The sequence below is a fragment of the Plasmodium malariae genome, assembly GCF_900090045.1.
Source record: "Plasmodium malariae genome assembly, chromosome: 14".
Taxonomy (NCBI): Eukaryota; Apicomplexa; class Aconoidasida; order Haemosporida; family Plasmodiidae; genus Plasmodium; species Plasmodium malariae.
The window spans coordinates 1,509,768-1,532,217 of NC_041788.1; the positions used below are offsets into that span (position 1 = coordinate 1,509,768).

The 22,450-nt window shown below is 24.6% G+C and overlaps 4 protein-coding genes across 4 annotated transcripts; 2 read left to right on the plus strand and 2 right to left on the minus strand.

The window, feature by feature from the left end:
• Nucleotides 1–277: 277 nt before the first annotated feature.
• PmUG01_14042600 (translation initiation factor SUI1, putative) lies at nt 278–2,023 on the minus strand (the record flags this gene model as incomplete). The annotated part of the gene is made up of 4 exons (XM_029007989.1): nt 278–367; nt 666–848; nt 1,063–1,208; nt 1,648–2,023. The coding sequence occupies 4 exons, from the start codon at nt 2,021–2,023 to the stop codon at nt 278–280; spliced, it is 795 nt and encodes a 264-aa protein (XP_028864323.1).
• A 2,889-nt stretch (nt 2,024–4,912) lies between these two features.
• Nucleotides 4,913–6,886, plus strand: PmUG01_14042700 (conserved Plasmodium protein, unknown function; the record flags this gene model as incomplete). The annotated part of the gene is made up of 1 exon (XM_029007990.1): nt 4,913–6,886. One exon carries the CDS (start codon nt 4,913–4,915, stop codon nt 6,884–6,886), a length of 1,974 nt encoding a protein of 657 aa, XP_028864324.1.
• A 4,205-nt stretch (nt 6,887–11,091) lies between these two features.
• Nucleotides 11,092–16,586, plus strand: PmUG01_14042800 (conserved Plasmodium protein, unknown function; the record flags this gene model as incomplete). The annotated part of the gene is made up of 6 exons (XM_029007991.1): nt 11,092–11,094; nt 11,946–13,897; nt 15,158–15,251; nt 15,504–15,531; nt 16,204–16,318; nt 16,541–16,586. 6 exons carry the CDS (start codon nt 11,092–11,094, stop codon nt 16,584–16,586), a joined length of 2,238 nt encoding a protein of 745 aa, XP_028864325.1.
• Nucleotides 16,587–18,378: 1,792 nt separating this feature from the next.
• On the minus strand, nt 18,379–20,224 carry PmUG01_14042900 (conserved Plasmodium protein, unknown function; the record flags this gene model as incomplete). The annotated part of the gene is made up of 2 exons (XM_029007992.1): nt 18,379–19,337; nt 20,215–20,224. 2 exons carry the CDS (start codon nt 20,222–20,224, stop codon nt 18,379–18,381), a joined length of 969 nt encoding a protein of 322 aa, XP_028864326.1.
• Between the last annotated feature and the right edge of the window lie 2,226 nt (nt 20,225–22,450).

A 22,450-nucleotide genomic window follows, 5' to 3' on the forward strand; every position in this document is an offset into this window, starting at 1 on the left:
ATTGGTATACAGCCTTTTTTAATAATAAGTCATATTGCAACGCTGATAATTTTAGTTTTTAAAAAAATTTATATTCTCCCTTTTTTCACTAATTTGTATCAACATGAATACACATTCCTATGGCATGTAGGCATGTGGGCAGGAAAGTAAGCTTATATACATAAATGCAAAAATGCATATATACACATATATATATATATATATATATATATATATATATATATATATGCTTATACAACAGAATCTGGGAAAAAAGGGTTACGCAGTTGATACACAGTTATTTGGGGGGTAAAATAACAAAGCAATCTTCAGTTAATTCTGGGCAGTTTTTCATTATCACGTCTATAATATTGTGTTCTACATCTCCCTGCGAAAAGTGGGTGATAAAATTGGGGATTGAGTTGGCAAAAGTGGGAACATAAACTGAATATATGTATACGTATGTGCATGGATATATGTGTGTATGGGGATATATATGTATGGGGATATGTGTGTATGGGGATATATATGTATGGGGATATGTGTATATGGGGATATGTGTATATGGGGATATGTGTATATGGGGATATGTGTATATGGGGATATGTGTATATGGGAATATGTGTGTATATATTTTTGCGTGTATGCATGTATGCTTGTTTCTAGATTGCATTGTGTGGGATTACTTGTATGTCTATCTGGTCAGGATTATTATCAGTGCCCTTTATAACCGAGGATCCACATGCATAAAAGCGAGAAAATATCTTGGCAATTTTTTCTAATTTAACATACTGATGCAGTCCTGTTACAACTGTTACAACTTTTTTTCGTGCTCTCGTTTTTCTCTGTATTGTTATTTTTTGAGTTGTCTAAGAACAAAAAAAAAAAAAAAAATTATGAAAACGAAAAATAAAATAAAAATATAAAAAAATAGAACACTGGATGCTTATATGCGCTTACAATATGCAGCATTACGATCGCTATAACTCCTGTGCTCAGTTAAGCAGGCGTATATATACACGTCCATGTACATATATACATATGTATATATATGTATATGTATGCATGGATGCACTTCCTTACATTTTGAGGTGCCTCCTTTGTCTTCCTTTTACTGCTACTTTCTGCGTTATTGCTCACAATATCATAACTAAATTTCTCTTTGTTCATTTCTTTGCATTCATTGAAAGCATTCCCGTACTCGCAGTATTCATAGGGCATTGTACACACTGCGAAGGAAGGTGCATATAAAAGGAAAGTAACAATAAAAACAGAGCAAATGATCATAACAAAGCGATGATCATAACAAAGCGATGATCATAACAAAACGATGATCGTAACAGAATAATGATTAAAAGGGAGTAATACTTAAAAGGAATAATAAAACGGAAGTAAAAATAAGACGTATTCTCCCGCTTATGCTGTATATCTATACTACATAAATCAAAGAGTGGAAGCCATGAACATGCTTGTGAGAGCGTATATATATAAATGCCATAAAATGTCTAAGGTGTTATAACAACTTCACAACAAATGGAAAAAGAAAAAGCAGGGTAGGAGCGTGCAGGTGCATGTACGAACACACGAACACATGATATACATGATGTGCGCGCTAGGTCGACATAAGAAAAAAAGGCTGTATCTCGTGTTTGATATTCCCCTTCTCACCTTTACAGTATTCCACGTTAACTACTTCATATTTCTTTTTACTCTGGAGGGAAGTATTTTCTCCTAAATAATCCTGTTTATCCGTATTATTATGTTTTACATCATCTTCAATATCATTTATATTTTCTTCATTTTGTTTGTTACTACTTTTTTTATCGCTGTAATTATTATCATTACTATCTTTGTTATTAGCCAATGAAATTTTATTGTTTGAAGAACCTTTAAAATTTTGCTTCTTAAGTTTTTTTTCTTCTTTTTTATTTTTCATTTTCATAAGTCTTAGTTTTCGGTGAGATATCTTTTCCGGTTCTTCCAAGTCGACCTCCGCGTCCGATGTTAATTTTATTTTATCAAATTGTTCTTGTAACTCCTCCATCTTTTTTTTTATTCAAAAAAAAAAAATAATATTCGCTTTCTTTTTTTTCACGTTTTATCCTTTTTCTTACCTATGACTTATTATATAATATGCTCTTGAGCGAAAATACTACTTACGGAGGTAGTAAAAATATTCCCCAAAATTTTTATGTAAAAAAAAGCTCTTGTATTCTTTTTGAGATAAACCTAACAAAAATACTTTTTGCCATTTTAAAATTAAATTATAATACTACTGTATTGATCGCATTCACATAATACTTGTTCATGTGGTACACAGATGAAGTGTGCACAATGAGAACGAACTGTGTAATGATAATGTGAGCTAAACGTAGTGCAGCGATATATGCAATATGCGTAAGTAACAGTTTTTGCAATATGTACATGTACCAAATTTTGCAATATGTACATGTACCAAATTTTGCAGTATGTTGTGTATGTAATAAAATATACAGTGTTCGAAATTTTTTGGATTGTGTTAAGATCTCAACATACAGGAACATATATATAAAGTTGGTACCTATATATTGAAGTAATAAATGTAATTTATTAATGTACATATATATGTACATACGTATGTGAACAAGCGCACATGTATATTTAAATGGGGAAATATTGTTTTGCTCATTTATTTCTATATATTTATATGTTCATATTTATGTTTGCTTCTTCTCAATATGTTTGCGTATTTTTATTTTTTTTTTTTAAATTATGAAATATCACTATTATGAAAAAAAAATTATACAATTAGGATATCGACAATATTAAGAAGTTTTTTAAGCTAAACAATTTTCGAACAGTGAGAAGTGTTACATATGAGTATATACGTATATATATATATATATATATATATATGTATATATAACTACACACATATATGCGTATATTTATATATATTTACGGTATGACATACAAATAGTATCTGTGCACGTATAACTAACGCTGTTATATAAACACCTAAGCTTTTCTCTCTGTTATTTTTTGTTAAAGCTTTTTTCTGAACTTGTTCAGTCGATTGACATATTATCAACTACATAATTATGTATATTTTAAGAAAACGGTAAATTTCGTTTTGCCGTATATTTCTTTTATACGTACAGACGCGTGTATAAAACTTTTAATTGTTAAAAGGGAATACCCTTATTTGATTTTATTTTGTCCTGTTTTGTCTTGCTTTGCTTTGCTTTGCTGCGTTTATTTATTTATTTATTCATTCATTTATTCATTTATTTATTCATTCATTTATTCATTTATTCATTTATTTATTTATTCATTTATTTATTTATTCATTTATTTATTTATTTATTTATTCATTTATTTTATTTATTTATTTTTTTATTTATTTATTTATTCATTTATTTATTTATTTATTTATTCATTTATTCATTTATTTTATTTATTTATTTTTTTATTGCTTCATGTTGCTACTTCAGTAATAAACTGGAAGCAAATACTGTCAGCGGAAAAAAAAAATTATGTATTCAAGTGGACACTCATATATGCTTTAACACATGTATATATAACATATTATATATTACATATTACATATTACATATTACATATTACATATTACATATTACATATTACATATTACATATTACATATTACATATTACATATTACATATTACATATTACATATTACATATTACATATTACATATTACATATTACATATTACATATTACATATTACATATTACATATTACATATTACATATTACATATTACATATTACATATTACATATTACATATTATATATTACATATTATATATTACATATTACATATTATATATTACATGTGCAAGTATATATACTCGTATATGTGTGTACGTCGTGGCCTATAATTTGTTTAGGCCTCTCTTATCAATTTAATAGAGGGATTCAAAATAGTAAGGGCATAAAAAAGGATCTAGTTGCGCATACTATATATTTTTTTAGTCGCAATAAAAATGAACAAAATTTAGAATTAATAAGAACCGCTTCAGTTGTACCACTGACAGGGCTAAAAATATTTTAAAAACATATGCGTGCAATTATGTACTTGGGGGAATATTTGCGCGTATTAAAAATACTGCGCTTATTAAAAAGCCTTTTTCGAACTTTAATTACTTCTATTGCACATTTATGTTGGTTCAGATTTTGTATGATGAACAGAGAACACAAAAGTACAGCTTGTTTTATTTTAATTACAATTTTGTGAAACGTTGTATCAAATACTGCACTTTGCACATGTATTTGTACTTGTATTTGTACATGTATTTGCACATGTATTCGTACGCGTGTATTTATACGTGTGTGTTCTTGCAAGGATGTATATCCATGTACACACATTAATCGTCCACGTACCTCTAAGCTTATGTACGCATATTCCTGTTGAGAACTCGCTTCTTTCTCCGCTTCGAATATTTATTTAACTTTCTTTTTAATTTTTATGTATCTTAAAATTTAAACAAATATACAAAGCTTAACTCGTAATTGTCATTTATTTTGTTCTATGTAATTTAAAAAAAAAAAAAAAAAAAAAAAAAAAAAAAAAAAAATGCAATAAAATAATTTTCACAGTTGATAATTTACCGTATATATAAATAACAATTATTTTTATTTTTTTTTGGATAGCTTAGTAAACCAAAATACCATGTATCAAATTAAAGAAATCATGATGATAAAACGCAAATTTTTAGCATGTCACGTATAAATTCGTATATATATAAATATATATATAAATATATATATAAATATATATATAAATATATATATAAATATATATATAAATATATATATTTTTTTTTTTTTTTTTTTTTTTTTTTACATGACGCATTTGTAATTTTAGCTACTTTTTGTTCATTTATATTATACCCTAAAATACAGGAATACTAAACCTTCATACATATTATGAACTTACATGACTCAATAATGAACTTTGAAAAATGTGTACGTTTTTTAAAAGATAATTTTGTAAACATTGACATAAAAAAAATTGAAAAAGAAACAAAATTATATTTTCATAATAAATTACAGTCATGTGAGTCTCAAGGGAAAGAAGCGTATCAAATAGATGACAATGCGTTGATGGAATTGATGAATATTATATCGAAAATTAATGGAAAAGAGGATGATGGATATATGGATCTTCAACATGACAAAAGAGAAGAAGGTGAATGCATGCATAATGAGAATGCTTTGCATGGTTATGAGAAGGGAGAAGTAAACTTAAACGAGGAGGAAATAAACTTCAAAGGAGCAATAAATTGTAGAAACGGCAAAAGGGATCATCAAAAAAATGTTTTAAAAAATAAAAGGAATCATAGTATACGTGCACACAGTGACAATTGCAATAGTTATGGTAATATTAATAGTAGTAAAAGGAGCAGTGATAGTAAAAGGAGAAGTGATAGTAAAAGGAGCAGTGATAGTAAAAGGAGAAGTGATAGTAAAAGGAGCAGTGGTAGTAACAGTAGCAGTAACAGTAGCAGTAACAGTAGCAGAACTAGGAGCCACAAAAGGTGCGGTATCGAGGAGGAAAGGAGTACTAGCTATGAGGGAGGGATAAAGAAAGGGGAAGACAAAAAAGGAGCAGTAGTAAATTTAAATAGCAAGGGGAATCACTTCAAAATAGAACAGGAAAAGAAGGAATGGTTAGATGACAAAAAGGAGATAACTTCATGCAGTGAACAGGATATATTGCTTAAGAATCTAAAAGACAAAATATTGCAAAATGAATGCTCTCAAAACAAGTATGGACAAATGGACAAAGGGCACCACTTCACTGAGGAAGAAGAAGAGGGTAAGGATGAAAATGAGGAGATGAAAAATAATTGCGTGGAAAAAACGAACAGAACATTTTTGGAAGTACTGTTTCGAAAGCCTTTACTAGAGAACGAACACATAAAACGAAATATAGCTTCCAAAAACTTCTATACGATAGGTGAAGACGTGCTTGTCAACTTGACAATTGTATTAGATAGAATTATATTACAATTAATAAGTCATTATAAAGAAAAAAAGATAGCAATACAAGAACAAGAATTACATTTTGAAAATTTTTTTATAGTATTATATAAATTGCTTAGCAATATAAGTTATCATTCGAAAGAAGAGAAATTCAAAACTATTAAATTTAGTAATAGTCAGATAAGAAATACCTTTTTAACAAGTGATGATATATTTAATTTATCCAAATTATTATTTGAGATACTAAGCTTTAACACAAATTATGCTAATACGGATGTGCAATATCAAAACGATGCGCAACTTGATGATGAACGTAGTGATTCAACCTGTCAGTATGATCATATGATATGGAAATTTGAAAATAATCTTACGGATAAGGAGTCTATATTGTTCGACTTTGTTTTATCCTCTGTTAATATTATTATGAACATGATGAATAAAAAGGTACCACGAATTAGTACCAGTAGTGTGAAAACCTACCAAGCGGAAGATAAAAGAGAACAAATAAATCAAAATGATCATTCTAATAATAAATTATTTTTAGAAAAAATAAAAAATTTACAAAATTTATCGAACAGTATTGCACCAGCTACGAATAATAAACTACTTGTTATTCATCAAAAAAATATGCAAGAACAACAAGCTTTGAATGATATTAGAAAACTGCATAACGAAAAATATAACACTCATAAAAATTATTGTAATGACAAGAATGACAAACACAGGTACTCAGGTAAGATAACTAATAATAATAGGAGCAGTCATAATGTATGGAATAATAATGAAAAAGCAAATAATCGTTCGAGGGAGAACCTTTTTTTTAATAACAATAAGGATGAAAACCAAAATAGCAACTCAATAAAAGGCAAGAAAAAAATAAAGCATTTTTTCAAAAATTTGTTTAAAAAAGATTAAGCGGTATAAAGGTAAAACATTTTGAAGGAAAATGGTAGTACCATCCACCTTTTTCTTTTTTTTTTTTTTTTTTTTTTTGTATGCAGCGTATTACGTTATTTTATATATCCACATACATGCACGCGTGCAGGTCTACATTTGTGTTCATATATATATATATATATAAACCCCTCCTGCATACGAGTAAATATGGGCGCATATTTACCCTTTCACTTATTATTATATTGTGAAACTGCTCCCTTCTTTGTCTTATGCATATTTTGAAGCTAATTATTTTATTATTATTATTTTTTTTTTAAGTATCTATTTTTCATCGTAACAACTAAATTTTCCAAAATTTTACTTTATTCTTAAATCATTCTCATCATAATTTTAAAACAATTTTTTTTTCTTATTAATTTTAATTTTTGTATATAGCATAGTAATATAATGCGTATAAAATACATTTGAAGATATTTTAGCCTAAAGCATAAAACTTTAATTTTGTTAACGGTTTACAGTTTTAAACTCGTCCATTTTAGTATGTACGTGTTCACGTATGTGTGCGTACAGCTGTAAATATGCCCATTGCATACATACATACATATGAAAACGCATGTATATAATAATATGTAATATCAAACTTTTGGAAGTTGGACCAAGCTAGATCTTTTCTATTTATCCATTCATTCCTTTTTCGAATAACATTTTAAGGAATTTCTACGGACAAATCTACAGGCGCATATGAAACTGAAATTGTTGAAGTTGTTGAAATTGCTAAAGTCGATAACGCTACAAAAGTAGTGGATACTGTTAAAGTAGCACTTTATCATTATATATAAGGTGTTCCCCCATACCCCCCAAAAAAAAAAAAAAAAAAAAAAATTATGCAGCAAAGTTGATAGAAAAATTAAGGAAATAATTTTAAACAAAATAAAGCACAAAACTGTAAATCAGCCAGAAGGTTAGAAAAAAAATGATTTTACAAGAAATTGTCATTTTGTTTTATTTTGTTTTGACTTTATTTTGATTTATTTTATTATTATTATTATTATTATTATTATTATTATTATTATTATTATTTTTTTTTTATTTTTTTTTTTTTTTCTTTTTAATAAAGCAAGTGGAACCATCTCTCTTGCGGTAGCTCGACTGAAATTTTCCGAACACTGGCTGACATATATTTTAATTTTATAAATTTTGCTGATCTGCTACTTTTTTAAAAAGTTAAATTATTCTCCATTATACGTTAAAGTACATACATTCCATAAAATTTTTACTAAATGTTTTGGGTGTTTCTTGTGCACCATGTTATATTAAATTTTTTGTAACAAAAAAAAAGAAAATGAAAATGAAAATGAAAAAGAAAAAGAAAATGAAAATGAAAATGAAAATGAAAAGAATATAAAAGAAAAGACGGAAGAGATAAAAATAAAAGAAATAAAAAAAGGAAAAACGTACATCTCCGTAATGTTATTGAATTAGGTAGAGGAAGTTCTATTACTATACGAGTAATTTTTTTAAAGCGCTATAAACTAAATAGATAGTGACAAATGCAAATATACACGAATATATACAGATGTACATTTGAATGTATATAAGTACACATATACATTTACATATATATACACATATACATTTACATATATATACACATATACATTTACATATATATATACATAAATGATGCGTTTACATAATTAAGTGTACGCCTGTTAGGAAAACTTTATATTAAAAATTATTTAGAGCTACGTTCATATAAATCATAACAAAATGTTTATGGATGATACATCCAGTGAACTCTTTACATTATGTCCAATACATTTGTTAGTTATTATGAGTGTAGTTATTTTATTTTTTTTTTAAATGGATTGGGAAAAAATATTAATTTTTTCATCATATGTAAATAAACATGTATTTTGACATCTCTTTTTAATAAAAAAAATAAAAAAAGTACTTACATATTTTTTGTTTTTTTGTTTTTTTGTTTTTTTGTTTTTTTTATTTTTTGTTTTTTTGTTTTTCTTTTTTTTTGATTTTTTTAATTCTTTATTCTATCATTCTTTTTGGCTAATTATTAAATAGCTATAATTACACATAGGGGGTAATAATACAAAAACGATTTGGGGGAAAATATGATTGCAAAAAATGAAACATAAAAAAAGGAGAAAAAATAAAGAATAAGGAAAACAGTATACATGTGATAGTTTAGTAAAGAAAAAACGAAAATAGCAAAAAAGGGGCATTATTAATACATACATATAGTAGTATATATATATATATATATATATATATATATATATATGTACATAATACATTATGAATGTACTATTTTTTCCTTTTGATTTTTCTATATACTCATTGTTCGTTGCATTAACTTTTTTTTATAAAATTTTATATTTACTCGTACATGACGTGTTAAATGTATTTACGATCGTGTATAACAGTAAGTATACATATATATATATATATATATATATATATATATATATATATATATATATACATATGCATATACATATACATATGCATATACATATACATATGCATATACATATGCATATACATATACATATATGTAAGATGGATGTATGCTCATTAAAAATATACACAAATTTTTTTTTTTAAAAAAGAAAAATAGTAAAAATATTTATTTTAAATTTGAATAACTAAAATAATTTGTATAAAAAAAAAAAAAAATTTCTTGTTAAAAGGAAAAAAGATAAATTCGTTTTTTATCAAAATATTTTAGAGTTTTTAAGAAAAAATGTATGGTTAATTTTTTTGTAGTTAAAAGATTTATTTTTTAATATCCATTTATATCATTTATATATTTATACATTATTTTTCAGAAGAAATGAGTAAAGAAAAATGTAATAAAATGTACTTTTATTTAAATATTCATAATATATATATATATATATACTTACATAAACATACATTTTAGAAGCGTATTATTCATATGTATATACATATATATATTTATATATATACATACATAAATGAACACAAGTGAGAACTAAAATGGCAAAACTGAGAACGAATTAGATAAATATATTGAGAATTACAAAAGAAAAATTCAAAGTTATTGTATTTTTATTGTACACTATTTATATGACGTATTAAGAAAAAACTGTACTAGTATTATATGTACATATATACGTATATATGTATATATATATTTTATATATACTTATGTAGTACAAATTTTAAATATAGTTATACATCATATATATAATACATATATATGTATAAGTATACGTGTACGTACATGTACGCTGAATATTCAAGTACATAATAATATTCTATGCATATTTATTTTAACTATAATAAATAATAATAATAATAAATATATATATATATATATATATATATATATATATATATATAACATTTAAAAGAGAACATAAGGAAAGGTACAGTAATTACCTATTTGATGAGAATATATGATATATATTTATATATAATAAGTTAATATATGCAGTAAGTATATATAAGTACATATATAAAGTATATATATATTTTGAGTAACTGATTGCAGCTTTTTTAAGAAAATTGTTTTTACATAGCCCCACAATTATGACCATAAAATTTTCTTTATATGTATCTAAAAAAAAAAGTACGATTTAAAAATTAAATTTTTAATTTATAAGTAGTTATTTAAAATAGTAAAATAGGATAAAGTAAAATAAGATACAGTAAATTAAGAGAAAAAATAAGATATAGTAAATTAAGAGAAAAAATAAGATATAGTAAATTAAGAGAAAAAATAAGATATAGTAAATTAAGAGAAAAAGTAAGATATAGTAAATTAAGAGAAAAAGTAAGATATAGTAAATTAAGAGAAAAAGTAAGATATAGTAAAATAAGAAAAAAAAAGAGAGAGGAAAAAAGAAGATTAATAATAAAGTGTATAAGAAAAAAAATTCTAAAAAAAAAAAAAAATTAAGTACATATTAATATAACCATAAAAGATTGAAAAGAAAAATAATTAATATAAAACTGAACAGTAAAAATTGAACAGAGTAAAAATAAAGAAGAATCAAAATTAAGTATAACAAAATAAAGTAGATATCACCTTTTACATGAAACAGGAGCAGGATTCGTTATTTAAAAAAAAAGATATATTATTTCAAGTTAGTTCGGACTATTTGATAATTATTAAAAATAAAACAGTGCCTCTAGCTTATTAACCTTAAATTTTTTTTTTAACGTTTTATGTTAAAATGGTAAGTCGGAACAACTATATATATATATATATATATATATATATTATTTGTATAATAGTAGCAATAGTAGTAAGATGCATACGAATATGTGTACATGACTTTGTATTTGTTTAACTATCTATTATGTACATACATATGCCTGTGCGTTTTCACGAAGATACGTGGAAAAGGTGATAATAAGAAAATCAGAAAATCAGAAAATTAGAAAATTAGAAAATTAGAAAATTAGAAAATCAGCACGGAAGTAGCGGCTCTACATATACGCGCATATCTATATATATACATATACGTATGTATGCATGGATGGGCGTATTGTTGCTGCGTGTTATGCTACATCAGCTTGCATATATCTATATATATATATATATATATGTTTATGTATATACCATTTTTAGTCATAAATATACACGCCTGTTTTTTCCCTTATTTTTTATGTAACAATTTGTGCACAAAAATTAAGATAATCCTTAAGCGTTTATATATTTATTTTATTCAAGTTGTTTCATTACATTCAGTCCAAAATATTTTTTTTTTTTTGTATTTACTTATTCGTGTTTCATTTTGCTCTGTTTATTTATCCATCTTTCGTGTTTGTATAATATATACTCATAACGGGTGCATAATTATAATAACAGTGTGTAAACAATATATGCTTGCATCACTTTTATGTTTGTTTTACTGCGTACACTGCAGTGATTATATGCGCGCTTTATGCAATGCGTTAAATTTTTTGGCATAGTACTTGTATCAATTTAATTTTTAATTATTATTTATTAATTTTTTGTTCATTTTTTGTTCATTTTTTGTTCATTTTTTGTTCATTTTTTTTTTTCTCTCCCCCCTTTGTACAGAGAATATTACTGTTCGGAGATGAAAACTTTAGCTTCTGTAACGGATTTTTGTTGGAGCATGAAAACGACATAGTAGAAGTTTGTAGTTGTTTGAAAGAAAATGAGTTAAAACAGGAAAGTAAAAACAATATACAATCATTATATAAGAATGTAGTAATTCATTATGGTATTAATCCTGTTCAACTAAAATCGAAATTTCCTCCAAATACATTTGATGAACTGTATTATATTTTACCTGGATTGTCATTTCACGGATATCCAGATTTTATTGATCCACAAACAGAAATGTTTAAGTTACGTTTACATTTATTTTGTTTTAGTTTTTTAAAAAGTAGTAAAAATATAATAAAGCCGGATGGTTACGTCTATTTACTATTCCCGGAGGATAATTCTAGTAGTGATGATAATAATAATAGCGGAAGTAGCATCAATAATAATAATAATAGTAACAATAATAGTAACAATAATAGCAGTGTTAACAATAACGCTGCTGCTAATAATAATGATAACAATAGTAGTAATAAAAATGCTTTATCAGCACACGGTAGCACAGATGTGCATAACAAGAAATCGAAACTACCCTTTTTATCCATAGAACCGAAAAAATTAGCTAAATTTTGTAATGTGTATAGAGATAATAGCAAGGATTATAAACTAAATTTTTCTGCATACTCTAATTGGCTGCCTGTTCTATTTAACATGCCAATTGTAAATGAATTTCCCGAGTGGATTAAGACGTGTAAATATTACTGCTTTAAGATGACAGAGCTAGCCAATAATAACAGTAACATGAGTAGTAATAATAAGAATAAAAGTAATAAAGTAAGTAACACATCTGAGGATACTACCAATATTGATACTGACCAAAATGGTAGTAATATCATGAACAAGAAAAACGATGAAAGTAATAATCAATTGAATAGTTCCGTTTGCGGAAATCAGGAAGAGAAACGACAAGATGATGACAATGAAAATGCTAGTGGAAATGTAAACGTTAAGGATGGTGCAAACGAGAGAAATAAAGATAATAACAACGAAAGTAATAAAGACAGTAAAAAGGACAGCAATAAAGATAACAATAGTGATAGCAACACGAACAATAATAAGGACAACAATATAGATAACAATAAGGACAGAAATGATCAGAACAGTGGGGAGAATGACGAATCAAGGGAAAAAGTAGAAGATCCAGATGAATATAACGTTTTGAAAATTCCTCCGCAAGTATTTGATTATCCAATCGAAAAGTTGGGTCATGTAAATGAATGCTTTTTGTTTAAATTATATTCAGTTAATAGTAAAAGTATTTTAATTTCTCGACTTACACTTAAATATGATCCAAGAATATCTGGATGGAAAGGGGATAACAAAATGAAAAAAGATATGATGAATAATATGTCTATGAATATGAACAATATGAATATGAACAATATGAATATGAATAATATGAACATGAATAATATGAACATGAATAATATGAACATGAATAATATGAACATGATGAAAAATATGAACAATGTAATGAATGTTATTAAATATAAAGGAGGGAAATATAAAAACAAACCATCGAAAAATGATTTCCAACAACAATATAAAAATAATCTTATGCAAAATAATATGAATTATGGATTAAATAAAAAAGGAAATATGAACCTACCTCCACCTCCTCCTACAAATTTAACCATGCAACCAAATAATGTTAATATACCTAATCAAAATATGAATTATAAACAAGGAAATTTTCCATTTGTTAATAATTTTAAGGGTATTCCTAATAACTTATCACAGAATGTTCAAAACAGCATGCCTACTATTCCTATTAATGTTAATCCAAATCTTTCTACTAATATGATGAACCCTTATATTAATGGAGCCTATAACAACAACATGAGGAATAACATGTACCAACAGAGCATTCCTGTGCCACCCCCAATGAACAACTATAACAAAAAGTAAATACAGCAGCTTAGTCCATATGTTATATGTATACCTATGTATATGTGTTTATATGTGTGTTTATGTATATATACGTATGTATTATATTGTATATATCGGCATATTTGCTTGAGTAGGTGGTTATATATGTTTTTGTATATATATATATATATATATGTAGTTATGTAAACAACACACTTGCGCATCTTGTATTCTTAAGGAAGTTTCCAATTATCGAGTCTTCATGTTTAATGATTTTTGTGAAAACCATTTTCCCGTTTGGTGTGAAAAAGAGGGGGGACAAAAAAAAAAAAAAAAAAAAAAAAGAGAAGAGAAGAAAGGGAAAGAAATTTTCTTTTCATTTTTTACATTTGTATATAGTAATCATTCCTTTTGATGATAAATTTTTTTTAGTTTTAAGAAAATTTTAAAAATTAATTTTTAGAGCTATATAATGAAAAAAAGGCAAAATTTTTTTTTTTTTTTTTATTTCGCCTTTCCCCCCGTGTGCAATTGTATATTGTATAATGGTGTACCGCGTGCATGTATGTCCAACTTCTCTTAAGTGTTACCACTTATCGTATTTAATTTTGTATATGTAGTAAATATTGTATATATATGTTTATTCCTAAATGCATACATGATGTGCTTGAATATATTTATATGTGTAATGTGTGTGCTGTGGTTAATCAGAGTGTGTGTACCTTTCAGCTGTTTATAAATTTTTAAGAATACATATGCTTATTAATACATGAATATATTAGTTGTTCAAAAAAATAAGTGTATATCCTTTTTTTTTAAATATAGGATGATTTACATTTTGTCATGTTTTTGGTGTATTAGTTTGACAATTTGCTCGTATACTGTCCATACCTTGCTACGTATACATTACATGTATATATATATATATATATATATATATACGTGCAAACATACTTACGTACGTACATATCGATACGCTTGTGTGTATATGTATGTATATATATACGTATATATCTGAAGATACATAAATATGTTGTATGTGCAATATATATATGAACATTTATTATATAAGTGTAAATATATATGTACAAATCTGATTAAAAACATTTGTGTACAATTCATTGTATATAAAAGAAAAAATAAAATAAGAAATTGAGCTAGAGAGAATAAGCGAATGAAGAAGAGATCAAGAAAATGCGAAATGAATGTTGCTCATACTGTGCATTTTGGTATATTTATTTTAATAATTTAATTTTTTTTTTTTTTTTATCTCCGTGTTTTATTTTTTATGTTAGAATTTATCAAGGACATAATATGAATATAAAAAGAAAAAATGATTTGTATAATTGTGAAAACATGGAAAGAAGTTACGACAATTACAACATGAAGGTAAAATTTATATAAGAAATGCATGATGCATCCTTTATTGTACTGTACTGAACGTTTTTGTATTTTTGAAAAATAATGATACATACATGTATGAATATAATATATATATATATATATATATAATACTTATGTATATGTGCTTTTTTTTTCTTTTTTTTTTTTTATCCATACAATATAGCTTTATATTTAATTATATATACCTGTATTGTTTTATTTTGTTTTATATTCCTTTTGTTTGTTTTTATTTTTTAGGATAATTACAAAGCGGATGATGATAATAGTAATTATTCACCCCCCCCTTCTTAATAATTTTTTAACATTACATATGTACATAAGTATACATATATGTATAGATGCGTATTTATGTATATATATATGTGTGTATATATTTATATAGATAGATAACTAATGACTTTGCAAGTCTTTACATGTGTAAATTCGTAAAAAAAATTTTGATGAGTAACTAAAAGACATACGAACACACAAACACACAAACACACACCAACTTATTAAAATGAACATAGAAAAATAATTATTGAAATTTTATTGTACACGTTGTTCTTTAATTTAATAGACAAAATAAAATAAAAAAATATAGAAAAGCGTAAATTATAACGTAATAATGAATAAATTTATTAACACTAATAGAGTGGCATGTAATTTTAAAATATGTGGATGTTTCAAATTCCATCCATTCATGAATAAAGCTATCTAAGCTCGTTAAATATAAATGCAGCTTTTGCGAAATTAAAAAAAGATATTTATGTGTATATGTATAAATGTTGTATGTTTGTATGTATTATGTATGTATGTTTGTATGTATTATGTATGTATGTTTGTATGTATTATGTATTATGTATGTATGTTTGTATGTATTATGTATGCATGTTTGTGTGTATGTATGTATGTATGTATGCATATATACACGTTTTAATATTATTTTCCATTTCAGATATAAATACCGTTAATATATACAATGATGATTACGAGTTTGATCATTGTGATTACAACTCGAGAAATGTAAAGAATATTCATAGCAAAAATGCTGAAGATCCTGACTATTACTTGTAATAAATGAAATATTTAAAAAAGGAGGAAAAAAAATGAATAAACAAGTGAATGATCAAAAGTATAAATTGCATAAATGCATGAGAATAGAAACAAAAAAACAAAAGAAAGAATATACGTGAAGAAAAATGTGAAAAAAAATTAAAAAAATTCAATGGTATTTATAAAAATGTGTACATATATATAATTTTTTTTTTTTTTTTTTTTTTACTTTTTTCTAGCTTGAAACAAAGATTGAGAGAATCGAACCACTATGGTACTTATTAGAAAAAGGTTACCACTATAATTATGGACATTAATATATTTTAAATTTATGTAATTATCTCTTTTTTAATTTTCAGTATTTTGTATAATTGTTTACTTATTTAGAAATTCTTTTTCCATTACACATATATATTTGTACTATTTTAAAAGCGACTTGCTTTTTTTTTTTTTTTATTAAATTTTATAATAAATACTATATATATATGTATAAATTTTTTTTAACATATTTTTTCAAGCGTATAATAATAAGTGTTGTCCTTAAATGAAAATTTATAAATTTGTCCTAAGAAAGTTTCTTATTTATTCATATAAACATAAACAGCAAAAAAAAAAAGAAAAAAAGGTAAGAAAAAATCAAACGAAAAAGAAATAAAAAAAAAACAAAAAAACAAATCCGAATAAAACAAAACAAAACAAAATAAAAAACAAAACAAAATAAAACAAAACAAAACAAAACAAAATAAAACAAAACAAAACAGAACAAAACAAAACAAAACAGAACAAAACAAAACAAAACAGAATAAAACAAAATAAAACAAAAAAAGAACTTATAATATTAATTTTAAAATGATCTATACCTATGTAAAAATTCCCGCATATTTTATATGTATAATAATAGTAAATGAAATAATTTGCATATATTTTTGAGAATAGTTTTTTCACACCCCAAAGTGTTATGCCTTAAGAGTATACATCAAAAAACTTCTCTTTTGTGGATTATTAAATTTCATGAACAAAAAAAAAAAGGTAATTTGTAAAATATTCGTTTCAAATTTTATTTAAAAAATGTGTAGATATTTTGGAAGGTTGACAGTTGAAGGACGATTAGTGAACACAATAATTGCTTCGTACAAAAAGGTGTATATATTTATTATTAAAAAATTGATATTTCAAAAATTTAATAATTATTTTAAAAGTTCAATTTATAAAAATATATTAATGTATTCTCTTTTTTTTTTTTTTTCGTAATTATTAAATAAAAAACTTTTTAAAAAAAAAGGTCTATTGTTCAAAAAGTTGGTCTCTAAATAAAAAAATTCGCTATGACAAAATATAGTGTACACACACATATAAACAGTATTACAACCCCATACGCACTGTAAATATACACAAATATATATGTATATATATATATATATATATATATATATATATATATATATATATATATATATATATACGTACTGCACCCTTTTGATGCGTTTATGTAAATTGCAGTAAAATCATTTGTCTTACTAAAAGTTATTTACGTATTACTTATGCACACACACATATATATACCCAATACATATATATATATATATATATATATATATATATACATATAATAATATTACATGAGAGAATGTTCAAAATTGATAGGGTCTATTACTACTATAATAAATAGGAAGGAATGCGAACTCTAAGTAAATAATAAAATGCTTGTTGATTTAAAAAATGGGGGGAGAAAAAGTAACATATTAAAAGTACTCTCTGGTATTCATAAACACATACATAAAACATAAATACATACATATAGTATACATTAATAAAATCTATAAATGGTCAACAATAATGAAACATGAATACATAAACACCAGATGAGTAAACATGAATAAGTGCATATAAACATAAATATATATATACACACATATATTATCTATATTTATTATACATATTACATATGTATATATATATATATATATATTTTATACTGCACATACATTTCTACAAATAAGCTTTGCACACGTGTTGCGATTAATTTTTGTCCTTATTTAAAAATAGAAATAAAAAAGTAAAACATGAACTCTCACGTTTATTTCAAGGATACAGTTTGGCTATCATTATCAAATTTAAAAACGCCTGAACGCTTTTTAATAAAGAAACCTAATTTAACTTTGAGTCCTTCTGGTTTCTTTACCTTTCCTAACTCGGTTAATTTAGTCTTTCCATTTTTTTTTAAAAATGCAACAAGATCTTTTTCAAATTGACTTTCATCACCTAATTTTGTTTTTTTAGATGGTGCATCATTTTTATTATCTAAAGATCTTTTATTTTTATTCTTTTTTTGTCCTTTTTCTTTTTTATCTCCTTTATTTTTTGTACCTGCATCCTCTTCGTCTTCATCTCCTTCTTCCTCTTCCTCATCTTCATCCCCTTCTTCTTCGTCTTCGTCTTCATCCCCCTCTTCATCTTCTTCTTCATCCTCTTCCTCACCTTCTTCATCATCATCTTCTTCATCATCTTCTTCATCATCATCTTCGTCTTCATCATCTTCATCATCATCGTCATCTTCTTCATCCTCTTCATCATCATTTTTACCAACGTTTGTTTCATCATCTTCATCAGCTGCTGTATCTTTTTTTTTTTTATTAAGTCCATTTGAAAGTGAATTTTTTAATGTATTTTTTTTTGTTAACATTCTTACTTCCTCATTTTCATATTCATCATCTTCTTCAAACTCCTCTTCATCTTCATCTAAATTATCTTGACCAAATGAAACTTCATAATAACCAACAATATGTACTTCATTTGCACTTCCACTTGTTTTTATTTTTACATCATTTTCCAACATCAAAAATATATCTAATGCAGTATCTTCGCATACGTTTTTCTGTAAACAGCAAATATTATAACAGCCATTTGCATCTTCTACCTGTACATATAACTTTCCTTCATCTTGTGGATTGTTTAAACATGCCCTTGACAGGTGAATAACTGAATACCCGTCCTTAATTTCTGGAACTACCGTTTCGTCCGCTTTTATCACTTTGCCTGTTCATTAAAAAAAAAAAAAAAAACAACATAAGCATTTATTAGCCGCTCATAAATGATCATATTTACAGTTCATAATTACGGAATGTACATACATTATCCATGCATAAATATTTACACAGAACATAAATGTGAACCGTGCATAAATTTTCACATGTACAATTGAAATATATGAACAGTGCATAAATTTTCACATGCACAAATGAAATATATGAACAGTGCATATATTTTCACATGTACAATTTAAATATATGAACGGTGCGTAAATTTTCACATGTACCATTGAAATATATTAACTGCGCATAAATTTTCACACTTACACTATAAATGTATTAACCATGTTCACATACATAATTACAATGTAAACATTTTAAACATTCATACATGAGCACTTTTACAATGTTGAGTGTACGCCATTGTATATATGTTCACTATATGTACATGTGAATATACATATATATATATATATGTACATATGTATGTATATATGCGTACACATACAGCACATATATAAACATGCTTACAAAATTCATTTATATTTACTCATAAACCATGCATAAGTTAGTACAAAAAAAAAAAAAAAAAAAAAGTCAATCTTATCCAATTAAATTAAACCCTAGTTAATATGTACCTTAAGCATATTCACAATGGTGTATAGCATATGTATAAGATAAAGTACACGCGCATTTACAGTATGCATATATATATTATATATGTAAATGTATACATATAATCAAACATATATATATATATATATATATATATATATGAATATATTTAAAATGTAGAGTATGTAATTATTCCTTTTTTAAAATACATTATCTAATATAGAACAAATAGCATCATACATTTTTGAGTTGTTTAATTATATACTTACCGTAAAACATTTTGTACTATATTTTTTTTTTTTTTTCAAAAAAATTATCTTCTTTCTATATGATGTTATTATAAAACTTTAAAAATAAGTTTAACAAATATGTGTTTTCGCAAATTAAAAATAAACAATTAAAGTTTTTGTTTTCCTTTACAAATTATTTCTTAAGTTAAATTTTGAAATTTTATTGTGGATTGGGTAGGGCAATTTTCTTCGAATATAATATATTATTTTTATTTTATAATAACTTCTATTTTTTAATATCAAAATAAATTTATTCCAAGATTTAATGAAATGTAAGTATGTTTATTATATAACAATAAGTGAAACACCATAAAAAATTATCTTAATTAAGGGTATGTATAAATGAATGTATGTTTGTATATATATGTATGCGAAAAAAAAATTTTTTTTTTTATGATGAAAACACATGGGTGTTATTTGTTATATACATACATTGTTTATGTACCTATATATATATTTAGAATACAGTGTTATGTTTTCTTCAGGTGTTAAACGTCATTTTTTATTATACATTTATTATATTTACTTTTTTATCTTGTTTTTATTTATGGCTATAAATCCTTAAAAAGGCCAATAAAAAAAAAAAAAAAAAAAAAAAAGGATCGCATGCAATCTGATAAGAAGAGGTTAAATGGTATTAAACAAGCTTTTTTTTTTTTTTTTTTTTTTTTTTCCATTGATTTTGTTATTCTCATCTTATATATAAAAAGGTGGGGGACGGGGCGGAAAGATGTATATAGCTTTTTTAAAGGAGTTTTAAGAATAACTATAAAGTTATTACAGTATACAGATTTTTCTTTTTTAAATTTACTTTAAAATGAATAACAATTAGTACAAAAAAATAGCAGTTTTGTTGTTAAAAAATGCACAAAATAACTGCATAAGCATTTTACATGCTTACATATAGCATGTAAGTAATATTATATTTTATGTATAAATTTAATTATATACATACAACATATATATTTATATAAATATGTATCATATTAGCAAAAATACATCTACATTTTTCCGTTCGAAAAATATTAATGCAGCGTTTACTTGCAACGGACACCTAGCCTTTCCATGTACCAGCAAAATTCAAGTGAAAGAGTGTATAAGTCATCATATACATAAAATAATGAGAATAAAATGAAATTCTACATAAAACGTTACATATATAGAGATATTATATATGCATGTATCATATATATATATATATACATATAACATAATATCTTTTAATGGAAAAAATATTTTTTCCTTATAAATATGAGATATATATACACAAAAAAAAAAAAAAAATAGCATCCCTTTTTTAACGTTTGTAGATCACGAATATATTAATAATAATTAACAATTGAAAAAATTAATAAATCTACATGTAAAAAATATATGAGAAAGTTTAATTTTTTTTTTTTTTTATATATAATATCGATACTTTTAATTCGTATTTTTTATGTGGAATTGTTATACTTTTCAACTCAATCATTAAAAATTTGAAGTATTTACTAAATTATATGTTGTACACATACATTGTACATGTATACAACTAGTTGATAGTTGCGTTTTATTTTTTTACAAAACTATTGTATTCATGATATCCCCTTGTTTTTGTAGAACATATTTGGTAATTTGTAGTTTTTTAAAGAAATTAAAAAAAAAAAAAAAAAAAAAATTATAAATTGGAAAAATTTTAATTTAACTTGATTATTTTAAAATTGCTGTCATATATAATACTCAGTTTTGTTTTTAAATTATACATTTTTTGTGTGTCCTTTATTTATTATGTATCAGTAGGATATATAATTAAATAACTATTCCTTTGCGTATATATGAACAAATATGTATAAGTAAGAGAGTACTTTATACGTACATAATACAACTCAATAGGAATGTTTATTTTTTTTTTTTTTTTCATGCCATTTTTTTAGACTCTTGTAGACAAAAAAAAAAAAAAAAAATATTTTAAATAGCAAAATTTACGTATTACATAAAATAAAATACGTGTTTTTTTCATCACTTCATTTCCCCTTTTTTTATTTTTTTAATTTTTTATTTTATTTTAATTATTAACAAACCACCTTTCCTGCTTTTTAATAGTTATTTCATAAATGTAGAAAAAAATGTTAAGGTATACGATATGAACCATACGCATAAAAAGGAATTAATAACAATCTAGCAGCTTAATACAGTTTTAGTAGTTTTAAGTGTTACATTTGAGTAGCCTATATAT